General features: G+C 47.8%; 1 protein-coding gene across 8 annotated transcripts in view; it reads right to left on the reverse strand.

Annotated features, from left to right (window-relative positions):
- Nucleotides 1–14,506, reverse strand: part of PNPLA7 (patatin like phospholipase domain containing 7) — a 73,296-nt gene that overhangs the window by 31,618 nt on the left and 27,172 nt on the right. For 6 of the 8 annotated variants that reach the window (XR_010322900.1, XM_064290796.1, XM_064290794.1 and 3 more), the window contains 5 exons: nt 13,276–13,407; nt 10,123–10,264; nt 9,021–9,134; nt 8,507–8,576; nt 1,698–1,847 (listed from right to left, as the gene is read on the reverse strand). Coding sequence is in view for 7 of the 8 variants with exons in the window: in XM_064290796.1 (XP_064146866.1) it covers nt 1,698–1,847; nt 8,507–8,576; nt 9,021–9,134; nt 10,123–10,264; nt 13,276–13,407 (608 nt within the window). In the remaining variant the exon portion in view is untranslated. The remainder of the gene's footprint in view (nt 1–1,697; nt 1,848–8,506; nt 8,577–9,020; nt 9,135–10,122; nt 10,265–13,275; nt 13,408–14,506) is intronic. The other 2 variants (XM_064290792.1, XM_064290795.1) reach the window with 2 other exon arrangements.

Genomic DNA, 14,506 nt, shown 5'->3' on the forward strand with positions numbered 1-14,506 from the left:
AGGTCTGCACGCGTGATGAAATGGTACAGAACCGCACATGTGCACACACACACACGCATGTACACGCACTTGCACACTCATCTAAGAGCCAGCAAGTCCTGGACAAGGCCTCTGGACTGTGCTGACGTCGCCAACCTGGCTGTGATCTGCACTACAGTTATGTCAGATGTAACACTGCGGAAGCCCACATAAAGGGTAGAAACCACTCTTTACTATTTTTGTAACTTCCTGTGAGTCTATAATTATTTCAAAATAAAAAGTTTAAAAATGAAAGGGAAAGGGACAGGGGTTGGTTGAATGGACACATGAAATCCAGAGTGGAAAGGAGGAGTACGCTGGCAATATTACAGGGATAGCAACTAGGGTCACATAACAATGCGTGTATAAATTTTTGTATGAGAAGCTAACTTGAGCTGTGAACTTTCACTTAAAGCACAGTAAGGAAAAAACAAAAAAAAAAAGGAAAGGAAATGAGCTTACATTAAGCCACATGCCCACCCTGCACAACTGGAAGATGCTGTTAGATGCGTTCAGAGCAATTTCGGGAATTTAAAAAAAAAAAAAAATTTTTTTTTTTTTAATGTTTGTCATGAAACAAAGATCAATACTATTGGCCAGAAAAACTAATGCTTTATGTGCTTTAAAATTCCATTTTGAGAATAGCTTTTAAATATAAAATATTTGTAGTAGTATCTTTCACCTTTATACATCATTTTTATTCCATGTTTTCTGTTATCAAACGTCTGGGTCAGGTAGCGAGTATTTCCACACAGTGTTGAAACATACACTCTCATCAAAATATATTGTTCTTGATAGTCGTGAGCCACGTACTGATCGCATTTATTACGTTGTTTTCTGAAGACAACCTCTGAAGCTTCAGTGTAATTCTATTGTAAGAAAGTGACTTACTGTTTATCACTACGGTCACTCAAATTTGCACAAAAACACATAAACAAAGTCATATGAAAAATATAGACTACCTTATGATCTGAAGAATCCCCAAGAATTCTCAGGAATTCCTACTCTTGTTCTTGAAGTCCTAAAGTTCAATAGCTGCCAGCAATTTGGAAACACTGCCCACATGTTCTGATTGGACCTAGGCATCTTCCTCACAGCTGTGCCCGCTCACCCAGCTCTGCAGTGTCCTGGGAAGCGATAAGGCAGCTAGCACAGGCCCACTGGGCTGCTGGGGCCCCAGGACGATGCAGGGTAGTGGCTCTGTGCAAACACTCTGCCTTCTGGAGGTTTTCCCAGCATCAGAAGAGCTCTTGGAGTCCTTGGGCTCATGTGTAAAACTGCTAAGCAATGTGGAGGAGCCATGTGATGTAACTGCCCAACCCATGATACCTCGCCTAGTAACACAGGAAGCTGCCCAAACGAGTCTGAGAGGTGTTGAGTTGGAAGTTGCTCAAACACATTCCTGAGGAATGTGGCCATGGATCTTCTGCTAAGTGTCAGAAATTTCCCCCAGGCCAGAATCTTCTAAAGCCCACAGAAGGCCCGCCTGCGCGCGCAGGGATCCCCTTTAGGGCAAAGGTGGAGAGTTCACACCTGCTCTACTCCAGAGAGCAGATGGAGACCAGTATTGTCACCCGAGGGCTCTTGCAGGCACTCTGTGACATGGGGTGCTAAGCTGCGTGTGCAGAACAGCCTGGAGGGAAACAGCTCAGGGCTGCAAAGCTGGCAGGTGGGCTCACCAATGGTGCGCAGGGCGTACTGGAGCTCTAGGGCAAAGGCGGGCAGGGGCACGTCCTCCGACACCGGCAAGATGGCTACTGTGGCAAGGTTGCTGGCTGGGTTCCCCACGTCCCACTGGTTGCCTGCCATGGTGAGCCCATGCTGGTGACCTGCAGGCACAAGCACAGGGAGGTCAGTCCTGTGAGGCCTGGCCCTATGGCCCCAGGATGAAGGTGCAGCCCTTTAGAGGAACCGACAGAACATGGGCGGGGCACAGCACTGACATTTACACAATTCTCCACCCTAAACACTGGACTTGCTTCCTTCAATGCTCCTGGAGCTCCCCCAGACAGATCACATCCTGGGTCGTAAATCAAACTGACCAGAACTGAAATCACACACAAAATCCACCACAATCGACTTAAACTAGAAATCCATAACAGCAAGACAGCAAGAATATTTGCAACTGTTTGAAAATTAAACATCATGCTTCTAAGTAATTCATGGGTCAAAGAAGGAAGTCTCAAGGGATACCAGAAAATATTTTTTACTGAATGAAAATTAAAATATGGCACATAAAAAACTGTGGGATGCAGTTAAAGCAGTTCTTAGAGGGAAATTTATAGCACTACTAAAATGCTTATATTAGAAATGTCTCAAGTAAAAAAGCTAAACTTCTATTTGAAGAAATTTTTAAAAAGCAAAATAAGCCCAAAGCAACCATAATGCAGAAAACATAATAAGCAGGAATAGTGACATTGAAAATGAACAAACAAGAAAATAGAGAAAATCAATGGAAAGATCAATAAAGTTGATAAACCTGTAGCAAGATTGGCAAGACAAAAAGGTAATTGCCAATTGCAGTAATAAAAAAGGAGATATCATTGCAGACCCCACAGACATTGCAAGAACAATAATTGGCTTGTCAGCGGGTTGCAAAAACTCTAGATCAAACAGGGAAGGCTTGATGTGTCAACATTGAGTCTTCCAATCCATGGTCTATTTCTCCATTTATTTATATTTTCTTTGATTTCTTTTACCAGTGTTTTACAGTTTTCTACATACAGACCTTGACATGTTTTATTGGATTTATATGTAAGTTCTTTTTTTCTTTTGGTGCTATTGTAAATGGTATTGTTTTCTTAATTTCAAACCCCAATTGTTCATGGCAGGCATTAAGAAACCATCGACCCTGTATATTGGCCTTGCATCCTGAGTCCTTGATAAACTCACTAGTTTCAGATTTTTGGAGATTGTTTGGAACTGTCTACGTAGACAATCATGTCGTCTGCTATCTATATAAAGTCAATTTTACTTCCTCTTTTCCAACATGGATGCCTTTTACTTCTCTTCCCTGACTGCACTGCTTAGGACTTCCAGTGCCATTTTGAATAGGAGTGGTGAGAGAGGACATCCTGCCTTGGTCCTGAACTTAACGGGAAAGTATGCATTAAGTTTGATGTTAGCTGTAGGTTTTTCATAACCTGTTTTAGGTTAAGGAATTTTTCTTCTATTCCTGGTCTGCTGAGTTTTAATTATGAATGGGTGTTGAATTTGATCAAATGCTTTTTCTGCATGTATTATTATGATATGGTTTTTCTTACTTGATTCATTAATATGAAAAGTTATATTGATTGATTTTTGAATGTTGAGCTAGCCTTGCACCCCTGGTATGAGACCCAGTTGGTTGTGATGTATTATTCTTTTTATATATTGCTGAGTTCAATCTGCTAATATTTTGTACTTTGGTTTTAGCATCACAGTAAAGTTAGCTTCGTAAAATCTTGTTATTGTTAGGGGCCGTCAAGTCAGTTCCGACTCATAATGACGCTGTGTACAACAGAACGAGACACTGCCTGGTCCTGTGCCATCCTCACAATCTTTGTTATGCTTCAGCCCATTGTTGTAGCCACCGTATCAATCCATCTCATTGAGGGTTTTCCTCTTTTTCACTGACCCTCTACTTTACCAAGCATTATGTCCTCCAGGAACTGATCCCTCCTGATAACATGTCCAAAGTATGTGACAAGTAATCTTGCCATTCTTGCTTCTAAGGAGCATTCCAGTTGTACTTCCTCCAAGACAAATTTGTTTATTCTTTTGGCAGTCCATGGTATATTCAGTATTCTTTGCCAACACCACAGTTCAAAGGCGTCAACTCTTCTTCGGTCTTCCTTATTTATTCCATGGTTTGGGCTAGGCGCTCCTTAGTCTTCAAGGGGACATCTTTCCAACACTTTAAAGAGGTCTTTTGCAACAGATTTGCCCAGTGCAACGTGTCTTTTCATTTCTTGACTGCTGCTTCCATGGCTGTTGATTGTGGATCCAAGTAAAATGAAATCCTTGACAGCTTTAATCTTTTCTCCGTTTATCATGATGTTGCTCATTGGTCCAGTTGTGAGGGTTTTTGTTTTCTTTATGCTGAGGTGTAATCCATACTGAAGGCTGTGGTCTTTGATCTTCATTAGTAAGTGCTTCAAGTCCTCTTCATTTTCAGCAAGGAAGGTTGTGTCATCTGCATAACGCAGGCTGTTAACGAGTCTTCCTCCAATCCTGATGCCCCGTTCTTCTTCATACAGTCCAGCTTCTCGGATTATTTGTTCAGCATACAGATTGAATAGGTATGGTGAAAGAATACAACCCTGACGCACACCTTTCCTGACTTTAAACCACACAGCATCCCCTTGTTCTGCTTGAACGACTATCTCTTGGCCAATGTGCAGGTTTCTCATGAGCACAATTAAGTATCCTAGAATTCCCGTTCTTCACAATGTTATCCATAATTCTTCATGATCCACACAGTCGAATGCTTTTGCATAGTCAATAAAACACAGGTAAACATCTTTCTGGTATTCTGTGTTTTCAGCCAGGGTCCATCTGACACCAGCAATGATATCCCTCGTTCCACATCCTCTTCTGAATCAGGTTTGAATTTCTGGCAGGTCCCTGTCAATGTACTGCTACAACCACTTTTGAATGATCTTCAGCAAAATTTTACTTGTGTGTGATATTAATGATATCGTTTGATAATTTCTGCATTCTGTTGGATCACTTGTCTTCGGAATGGGCACTAATATGGATCTCTTCCAGTTGGCTGGCCAGTTAGCTGTCTTCCAAATTTTGGGGGATAGATGAGTGAGTACCTCCAGTGCTGCACCCATTTGTTGAAACATCTCAATTGGTATTCTGTCAATTCCTGGAGCCTTGTTTTTCGACAATGCCTTCAGTCGAGATTGGACCTCCTTGGGAACCATCAGTTCCTGATCATATGCTACCTCCTGAAATGGTTGTAAGTTGACCAATTCTTTTGGTACAGTGACTTTGTGTATTCCTTCCATCCTCTTTTGATGCTTCCTGAGTTGTTCAATATTTTCACCATAGAATCCTTCACTATTGCAACTCGAAGCTTGAAGTTTTTCTTCAGTTCTTTCACCTTGAGAAAAGCCCAGTGTGTTCTTCCCTGTGGGGTTTCTGTCTCCAGGTCTTCGCACATTTCATTCTAATACTTTACTTTGTCTTCTTGAGCCACGCTTTGAAATCTTCTGTTCAGCTCTTTAACTTCATCATTTCTTCAGTTTGCTTTTGCTACTCTACATTCCAGAGTAAGTTTCAGAGTTTCTTCTGACATCCATTTCGGTCTTTTGTTTCTTTCCTGTCTTTTTAATGACCTTTTGCTTTCTTGATGTATGATCACCTTGATGTCATTCCACAATTTGTCTGGTCTTTGGTCATTAGTGTTCAATGCATCAAATCTATTCTTGAGATGCTCTCTAAACTCAGGTGGGATATACTCAAGGTTGTACTTTGACTCTTGTGGACTTGTGCTAATTTTCTTCACCTTCAACTTGAACCTGCATATGAGCAACTGATGGTCGGCCCCTGGCCTTATTCTGACTGATGATATTGAGCTTCTCCATCAACTCTTTCTACAAATGTAGTTGATTTCATTCCTGTGTATTCCATCTGGTGATGTCTACAGCATTTATGTTATTGAAAAAAGGTATTTGCCATGAATATTTCTATCACCAAGGTCATAGTTTCCAACTACCTGCCCTTCTGTTTCCAACTTTCACATTCCAATCACCAGAAATTATCAATGCATCTTGACTGTATGTTTGATCAATTTCAGACTACAAAAGTTGGTAAAAAAAATCTTCAGTTTCTTCATCTTTGGCCTCAGTGGTTGGTACACAAATTCAAATAATAGCTGTATTAACTGGTCTTCCTTGTAGGTATATGGATATTATCCTATCACTGACAACATTGTACTTCAGGGTAGATCTTGAAAGGTCTTTTTTGATAATGAATGCAATGCCATTCCTCTTCAATTTGTCATTCCGGGCATAGCGGACCATATGATTGTCCAGTCCAGAACGGCCAACGCCAGCCCATTTCAGCTAACACCCAGAACACCCGTGTTCATGTAGGCCATTTCATTTTTGACAACTTCCAATTTTCCTAGATTCATACTTTCTACATTCCACATTTTGATTAATGGACGTTTGCAGCTTTTTCTTCTCATTTTGAGTCATGCCACATCAGCGCATGAAGGTCTCGAAAGCTTGACTTCATCCATGTCATTAAGGTTGACTCTACTCTGCTTTATCTGTGAGTTCCTTGGCTTATTCTGCGTATCGCCTCATTTCCTTCCTGATGTCTTGAAGGGTTCTGTATATTAGTCTTTTGTATTCTGCCTCTGGTAATTCCAGGAAGGCACTTTCATCTAGAAGATCCCTGAATTCTTTGTTTTGAGAGCTTGTTGAAGTGATCATGGTCTGTTTCTTAATGTGACTTGATATTGACTGTTGTCTCCAAGCCATCTAGAAGTTATGGTATTAGTTTATTTTATGTTTGCTTACTGTGTCATAGCTTCTTGCTTTGTTTTGTTTTGACATGCCCAAATGGGTTGCTTGAGTGAGCTAGCCTTTGGAGCTCTGATGACCTGTCCCCAGATGGCTAGAGTTGTTATCAGGTATACCAGTCTAGGAGTCCATTCACTCTTCTTGTGTGAATTCAGCTCAGGTGTCCAGGTAGCTGATCATCAAGTGTGTGGTACAGGCTCTGTCCTACAGTCTTAGAGAGGCAGAGGTAATTGGTGTAGGTACCGGTATCTGGTTGCAGCAGGGTGTCACGCTCTGAACAAGGCAGGGGGCTGAGAATCATCTCCCAAGTGTCTCTGAGGAAAGTGTGTCCCTGTTCCCTAGAGCATACAGGTAGGTAAGTTTTGCAGATGGACCATGGGCACCCAATGTTCTTGGTTGTAAGGACTGGGAGGTACCAGTTATCCCTGGACCCCTGTCATGGGTGGTTGGGTGACCTGAGTGGAGCCACCAGTCCTTAGGCCCCTGATGTGGGTACATGAGGACCCTGTTTAATAGGCAAAGCAATGTCAAACATCAGACAGCTGCCTCTCCACCACACAGATGAAACAGTTGTAGTCTGCCAACAAGGGCCTATTCTCCTGAAATAGGCCCACACAAGTCCACGTGGAGGGGAAAGGTACTCAAAGTCCACGGACCGTTTATGCCTGGACAGGAGCCACTTCTGTCCTGAGCTCCCCTGGTTAGTGGAGCTGGCAAATTATCTTTTCCCCCAGTTGCAAATTTATTCCTTCTCCAAGGCCCGGAGAATGGCTCTAGGTGCTCAGCAGGGCCTATCTCAGGCCCAGGGAAATCAGCCACTGAAGCTGGCTTGGGAGTGAGGGGCATGGTAAAATATACGTAAGTACTTAGCTTTTGACAAGAGTGCTGCTCTTCTCTGGTTCCAGAGGTGTGAGTAGGCTGTGTGGCTGGCTGCTTCTCCCTGAGGAAACTGCAGCCGAATGCTAGTACCACCCCATCGCCACCGGTCCTGGGAATGGTGCCTGAGGGCTCCTGGTGATTCAGATACAGTAACTCCCCTCCGCTTCTGAACTGTCTCTTCCTCCTCCTACCTCTCAGTTCCTTTTCTAACCTTGACTTTGATGTTCAGGGCTCCTAGTTTGTCATAAATATACTCGTTTCACTTTTTTTTTTTTTGGGTCTTTGTTGTAAGAGGGCTCGCCGGAAGGGTCTGTCTATTCCACCATCTTGGCCCCACCTCCTTGATTCTACTTTGAGGAGGCAGCTCTTCCCCTGTCGTATTTTTAGTGCTTTCCAACCTGGGGGCTCATATTCTGGCACTATATCAGACAATGTTACTCTGCTATTCATAAAGTTTTCACTGGGAAGTTTTTTCAGAAGTAGACTGCCAGGTCTTTCTTCCTAGTCTGTCTTAGTTTGGAAGCTCCACTTAACCCGCCCACCATGGGTGATCCTGAGTGTATTTGAAAAACTGGTGGTACAGCTTTCAGCATCACAGCACCATACAAGCCACCATAGTAAAACAAACTGACACACATGGTGGGGAGATCAAACTTGAAGAGGGTAAATAAACTGGTGATTAAAAAATAAAGGTAGTGCCCTAATGTTCTAGAATATTCTCTTCATCTTCTGTGCCTAACACAGAGCACCGCCTAACTCTCATCAGTTCCTGGTTCAGGCTTGTTTTGCCTTCCATTTCCTTTACCCTCTAGTCAGGTGAAAAACCAGAAAAGAGATGCTCTACTTTCCTTCTTTTCATGTGTTGTAGAGCCTCCACATCCAGACCACACTGAATAAAATTCTTCTGGCATTGCTGAAACCCGACACCCCCAAGCTCTCAGAGGGACTCCTGGCAGCCGGGTACTTCCTGAGGGTGGGAGTCCGCACTCCTGTCCTGTGTGGCCGCACCTCTTCCCTTGGGGAAGGGGGGTGCTCCTATGGTGGAGGCCTGGAAGCTGGGGTTTTCCCACCTGGGAATGGGGGCTCACCTGCTGCAGTTCCCTGCTGGAGGCTGCCCAAGATCTTCTCTCCCAAGAGGTGGATCAGCCGAGTCACCACCTGGGCAGAGAAAACAGAGGCTTTAACCCAGACACTGAAGGCCAAGAAATGCCTGGAGACACCTGTAACGCTCCTGCATTGACAGACTCGAGGAACTGTCACTTAATCTACCTCTCGAAAGGGCCCTCGCCTGTGGGTTGTGCTGGGCTGGAGTGGACAGGGGAGGCAGGCATCTCGGTGCCACCTATGTCACCACAAAGGTGACTCCTGGATGCCAGGGGCAGTGGGTGTGACCCTGGAAGAAAGGGCAGTTACCTCACCCCAACCCACTTCACCTGCCCCAAAGCCTTCCCTCTTTGCCCCCGCCCCACCCCTTTAAAACCACAAGCTGCTCCCCAGACCATGTCTGTCTGCCCTTGCCCCGGCATGTGCATGCTGCACGCCTCGAGATTGACACTAACTGGCCAGCATCCTGCCTCTGACCAGCTGGGGCTATGCCCTTACTTGTGGGTACTTGCGCTTGATGGACATCAGGGCTCCTGCAGGCAACTTGGCCAGCTCTGAGTCCCGTACAGCGTGTACTGTGGTGGCCCTGGCCTGGTGAGTCAGCGTCTCCACCTGAGAGAAGTTGGACAGCTTGGCTGCTCAGAACCTATCCCAAGGGACAGCAAAGCCCTGGCCAAAGGTGGCAGCTGGCAGGAGTGAGAGCCAAGGCAGAAGCAGTACAGGGACAGGCTGCACATCAGGGCCCTGGAACCTGCCAGGAGCCAGCAGGCTCTGTGCCCCTCCTGGCAGGCTGTTTGCACAACGGGGAAACACACCCTATCCCATGGGCCAGGGCCCACCCTGTGCCAGAAGCCTGGCCACTCAGGAGGGGGACAAGGAGGGAGCAAGGGGTGGGCTCTGGTGGGGTGGGCCCTAGGGGGCCCTTCCAACCAGAGAAGGACTGCAGTCCTCGTGTGGACTTGTGGGCACTTTCCACTCCCTATCTCACAAGCTGAGTGTGGGAGCCCAGGTCTCTGTAAGCAATGGCCTCCCTAAGGAGTCTTCCAGGGGAGGCTTGGTCAGCACTGAGGTGGGATGTGGGGAGCACAGGAGGGAGCTCCACACACTTGGGGAGGCGCCTCCTCCACTGGGAGCAAGGCAAAGGGGTTGCAGACATGCTGGGGTGTCCACTCTCACTTAAGGACATAGAGAGTGACTGCCCACATGCTGGGGGTGATGTCCACCTTTGCTTGGGGACACAAACACAGCAACGGGAGCCCCCAGTCCTGGAACCTACCCCCCGCCCCCTACTGACCACCTAGCCGCACCCCCTGGAGATCTGTGGAGTGACTCTTCTGGTCTTCTAGCTACCACTACTTTGCCCAGTCTGGGAGCAAGCCAGCTACTCAAAAAATTAGGCCCTCAGAGCCCTGGTCTACCCCTAGACAAGCCCCTAACTGGCTCTAGGGGTGCAGATATCGAGCCTCAGTGATCAGAGCAGAGCTGTAACCTGTAGGGTTCACCTCCCAAGGATGGCCCCTCCTCACACCCAAGGACCCCAGCATAGGTGCTGGGGGGACTCTGCCCAGGTTCCACAGGGGAGGGGCCCCAAGAATCTTACCACACCAATGAGATCTCCACGGCCATATTCGCATGCCAGGCGCTTCTTCCCATCCTTCTGGGTGACAGAGCGCAGCCTGCCGCTGAGGACAACGTAGGTGCAGTCCGACTTGTCCGCCTGCCTAGAGGGGCAGACAGGGCCACTGAAGGGCAGAGGGAGGCACTGAAGGGCAGAGGGAGGCACTGGCCCCAGCCCTGAGCCTGAGCGTCTCTGGTCATCCTGACCCTATCACATTTGCATTTCACTTGTGCTCTTCCCACAGCCCAGCCCTGGGTGGTTCAGCAGAGGTGACACCTCCCTCTGCCAACTGCCCCATATGTGCTGTGAGACCAAGGAAGGAGCCAGCACGGGAGCCAGGCACAGGGCCTGAAGTTTCATTGACAAGATCTACTGGGCTGGTGCCATCAACTCAGGATGTCTCATAGAAACTTTGCCATCTGAGGTCAAAAGGAGCCCAACACCCCACTCACCACCCACTACACTTCCAACACCTGTGAAGTTTATGATGTTTTCCTTCTTTCTGCTGAGGCCACACTCAGAGGGGAGGCTGGACTCTTCTGAACAGTATACCTTCTGGAGTGCAGATCCAGCCCCTGCTGAAAGTGCATGCTGGGCCCTCTGCCCAGGGCTCTGCCCTCTGCTGGCCACCCCAGCTAGCCGACCTCACTCTCAGCTCCCTGACTCCCAGACCAAGGCTCTTTCTCTCCCTTAGCCTTCTCCCTTTTTTCAAAGAATTGTGTTCTTGTTTAATGAATGTAATAGCTTTTATTGTATTCTTCCATTCTGCTCATTATTCAGGCTTCCATAAATATGATTCCTATCTCTTCACCTTGTTCATTTGGATGTTCCATTGTTTCCATTTTTCTGTGTCTTGTGATTTTTTGTTTAACTCAGGACATTAGAATTTTACAAGCTGTTAGCTTTCTCAGTTCTCTCCAGTATTTGGTGTTTTTGACAGCACTACTTTCTTCAAGAAAGTCTTAGGTGGGCAGAGTCTTCAGATCTTGCTTAACACACCCTCTCCCTCTCTATAACAGCTCCTTCTCCCTCTCCCTCTCTGTTTTAACTAGGATTCAAAGACCGCGGTTTCTCTCTTTCAGTGTCTCCTAAACAGAACAGAGAACATGCACTACTGAATTTGTCCACAAGGGGGTGCAACAAAATAGAACAGAGAACATGCATTAGTTAATATATCCACCACTGGGCTCAATCTTCTTTCTTTCGTCATTGCTCCCTCCTCTGCTCTGTAGGGGCTGTTTTTCCCTGACCATGCTTTGGGTCAGAGAGCCCACACCAGATGAACCACCAGGAGGGCCAGGTGTAGCCCTCTGTTCATGAGGCCCTTCGTCGCTCTGTGAGGGCCCACTTATCTCTGAGCCAGAGATCCTGTGAGTTCATGTGAGCCATCAATGGGTTGCCTGGGAGTATGGCAGGCTTTCCACTGTCACGTCAGAAGGGGGAGAGGCAGGCACACCCCAAACAGATTTCCAGGCAGATCTGTCTTGTTGGTTTCAGAGCCTGAGCTGGGGGCCTTTCCCTGTGTACAGGCAGGCAGTGTGTAGTCTGCAGGAGCCAACGGTTCACAGCACCAAAAGGGGGAAAGACAAACTGTGGCAGAAGTGGTGTTCCCTATGAGCCTCATTGTTGACTTGTGTACACCTCCAGGTTTTTGGTGCTGTCCTCTGCCCACCAATTCAGAATTCCTCACGGCCAAGTGCAGACCTCTCACTGTATTTCTTGGTGTAGCTGTGGGGAGGGTCAAAACCTAGACCTGCTCATGTCACAATCTTCCCAAAATTCTCTGTAATAGCTGTTAAATCTTCCTCTAGATATTCCTTAAGTCTTCTAGAAAGGGAGCCAGTTCCCTGATTATCTGTTTTCTCTTGGCAAAAAGGTGCTTAGGTTGCTTATTTTGGCTTGAGTAAGAGCATGAAAGAAAGAGAATGGCCAGGTGACTCCTAGCTTCTTCTCAACAGGTGAGGACGTGGTGGCACATCTACAGAGACAGGGACATCATTGCTCACATTCACTCAGCAGTGCATTTGCCAGCACATGCCACATCCCTGAGGAAGTGTGAGGGTGCTGGGGGGCTCTGGAAAACAGCATTCCTGAAGCCATGATAGGAGGTTCAAAAGCCCCATAGAAGAGCTGGTGACTGGCTCCATCCAGCTATGTCGACCTGAGGGTCCTAGATGCTTGGTAGAAGGAGTCAGCAGGCAGCAGGACACGTGACCTAAATAGGCACCAAAGACAGGCCTGGACTGCAGTGACAGGTTTGGAATTCAGTCTGGTCATGGGCAGTGCAGAGCGATGGGTCAGGGCAATGCATCTGTTATGGACTGAATTGTGTTCCCCCAAAGTGTGTGTTGTAAATCCTAACCCCTATACATGTGGATGGTGCAGGGCCGGGCAGTGTTTCATTCTGTTGTGCATAGGGTCACTGAGTTGGAACCAACTCAAAAACACCTAACAACAACAACATACATGTGGATGAGATCCAATTTGGGAACACAGTTTTTTTTGTTATGTTAATGAGGCCATATCAGTGTAGGATGTGTCTTAAGCCAATCATTTTTGAGATATAAAAAGAGTAGATTACATACAGAAGCAAGCAAGCACAAATGGGGGCGATTAGATGCCAGGCCACATGAAGATCACTGAAAAATAGAAGCTGAACAGAGACAAGGACCTTTCCCCAGAGCCAACCTATAGAAAAAGCTTTCCCCTAGAGCCGGTGCCCTGAATTCAAACTTCTAGCCTTCTATGAGAAAATTAATTTCTATTCATTAAAGCCACCAACTGTGGTATTTCTGTTATAGCAGAATACTGCAAAACTAAGACAGTGTCCCAGAGTAGAACTTCTGGCTCTCTGGGGTCTTGGGCCTTCTGTGTTCACCTCCCAGTGTGGCTGGGGAATTCAGGGCACAGAGCAGCTGGCACAGAGCCTGGCCAGGTCAAGGCGACTCAAAGTTCAAGTTCTTGTTGGTTCCTGAGCGATGTGATGAGACAAGGGTGGGTCCAAACCCAGAAGACAGTTCCCAGGTATCCCAGCCCAGGCCCGAGGCAGGTCTTACCTGCAGAATACATGCCCAGCCTGGACCTCACCTGTATTTTGTACACCTGTGGGTCTCACCTATACACTGCAGGCCTCACCTGTAGATGGCACGCCCAGCCTCCACCTCCATCCAGTCCAGAGCAAAGTCGATCTGCCTCACGAAGGAGGACATGCGTTTCACAACGGTGTGTGCGACGCCCAAGACGACGGTCGGCTGCTTCCGCATGATCCTGCCAAGGAAGCGTCATTCCAAGCCCTTCCCACACGTGTCATCCCGCCAATTCCACCTTCTTCATTTCAAAAGCACTGAGCCTGAGAGTGGGTGAGACCACAGCCCCCACAGCTTGCACATTCTGGACAGTTCTGAGCCCAATCACCCTCATTTACTAAGCAGGCACCACAATGTCTATTTGGGAATGATATGCAAACCGGACAAGGGCCCAGGACAGAGCACACGCTGGCCTTCACCTGCCCTCCAGTGCCCCACTTCGTGGTGCACACTGCCTGCTGTGTGAGCACAGCTGCTGGCTCTCAAGACTTCAGGGCCTCCTCCCCACTCAGCTGACCCCCCACAAATGCCCTCCAGCACAAGCTGTGCGATGCCCCAATCCCAGCCCTCCACTTAAGCACAATTCCTTGGAGGTGAAAAATAAACACACACACCACACAGAGAGTCAGACACTACAGGAAGGCAAGGGGCAGAGGGTGGGCAGAGGGGTGTGCGGATGACCCCGAGACCACTGAGGGGGGCAGGGTGGGCAGAGGGGTGTGCGGATGACCCCGAGACCACTGAGGGGGGCAGGGTGGGCACTGCATGCAGCAGAGGCGTCTGGGATCATGCCTGGTGGACAGTGGGCCTGTGTAAGGTGCTGGCTGGCAGGGCACCACCTGACCACGTCATGCCCCCGCTGGTTGCTGTGGGTGAACCGAAGCCCAGGCCAAGGGGCAGGGGTGGGAGAAGCAGTCAGCTGACACGCTGCTGTTGGACAGGGCTTGGAGAGAGACTGAGGGGGAGGCAGCTTCGAGGCTGGGCTGAGGCCACAGGCTGGAGGCATCACTGCTGACTGAGATGAGGAGGTGGCCTGAGGGGAACCCACAGGTCTGCTTTGAATGTCAGATGCCCCGAGGGAGGAGCCCAGGCTCAGGAAAGAGGACATTGAGAGATGCAGATTTGGTGCTTAAAGCTGCGGAATTGCACGGGATCACTGAGGACACCACTCAGGAGGCCCCCGCACTGGGGGACTCACGCCCCCCACCTGCACAGAGGGACCGAGCCAAACCATGGCTCAGGGAGTCAAGGGCAAAGGGGCCAGGTCATGCCTCTCATTC

Source organism: Loxodonta africana, chromosome 9 (assembly GCF_030014295.1).
Source record: "Loxodonta africana isolate mLoxAfr1 chromosome 9, mLoxAfr1.hap2, whole genome shotgun sequence".
In the NCBI taxonomy this organism is placed as follows: domain Eukaryota; kingdom Metazoa; phylum Chordata; class Mammalia; order Proboscidea; family Elephantidae; genus Loxodonta; species Loxodonta africana.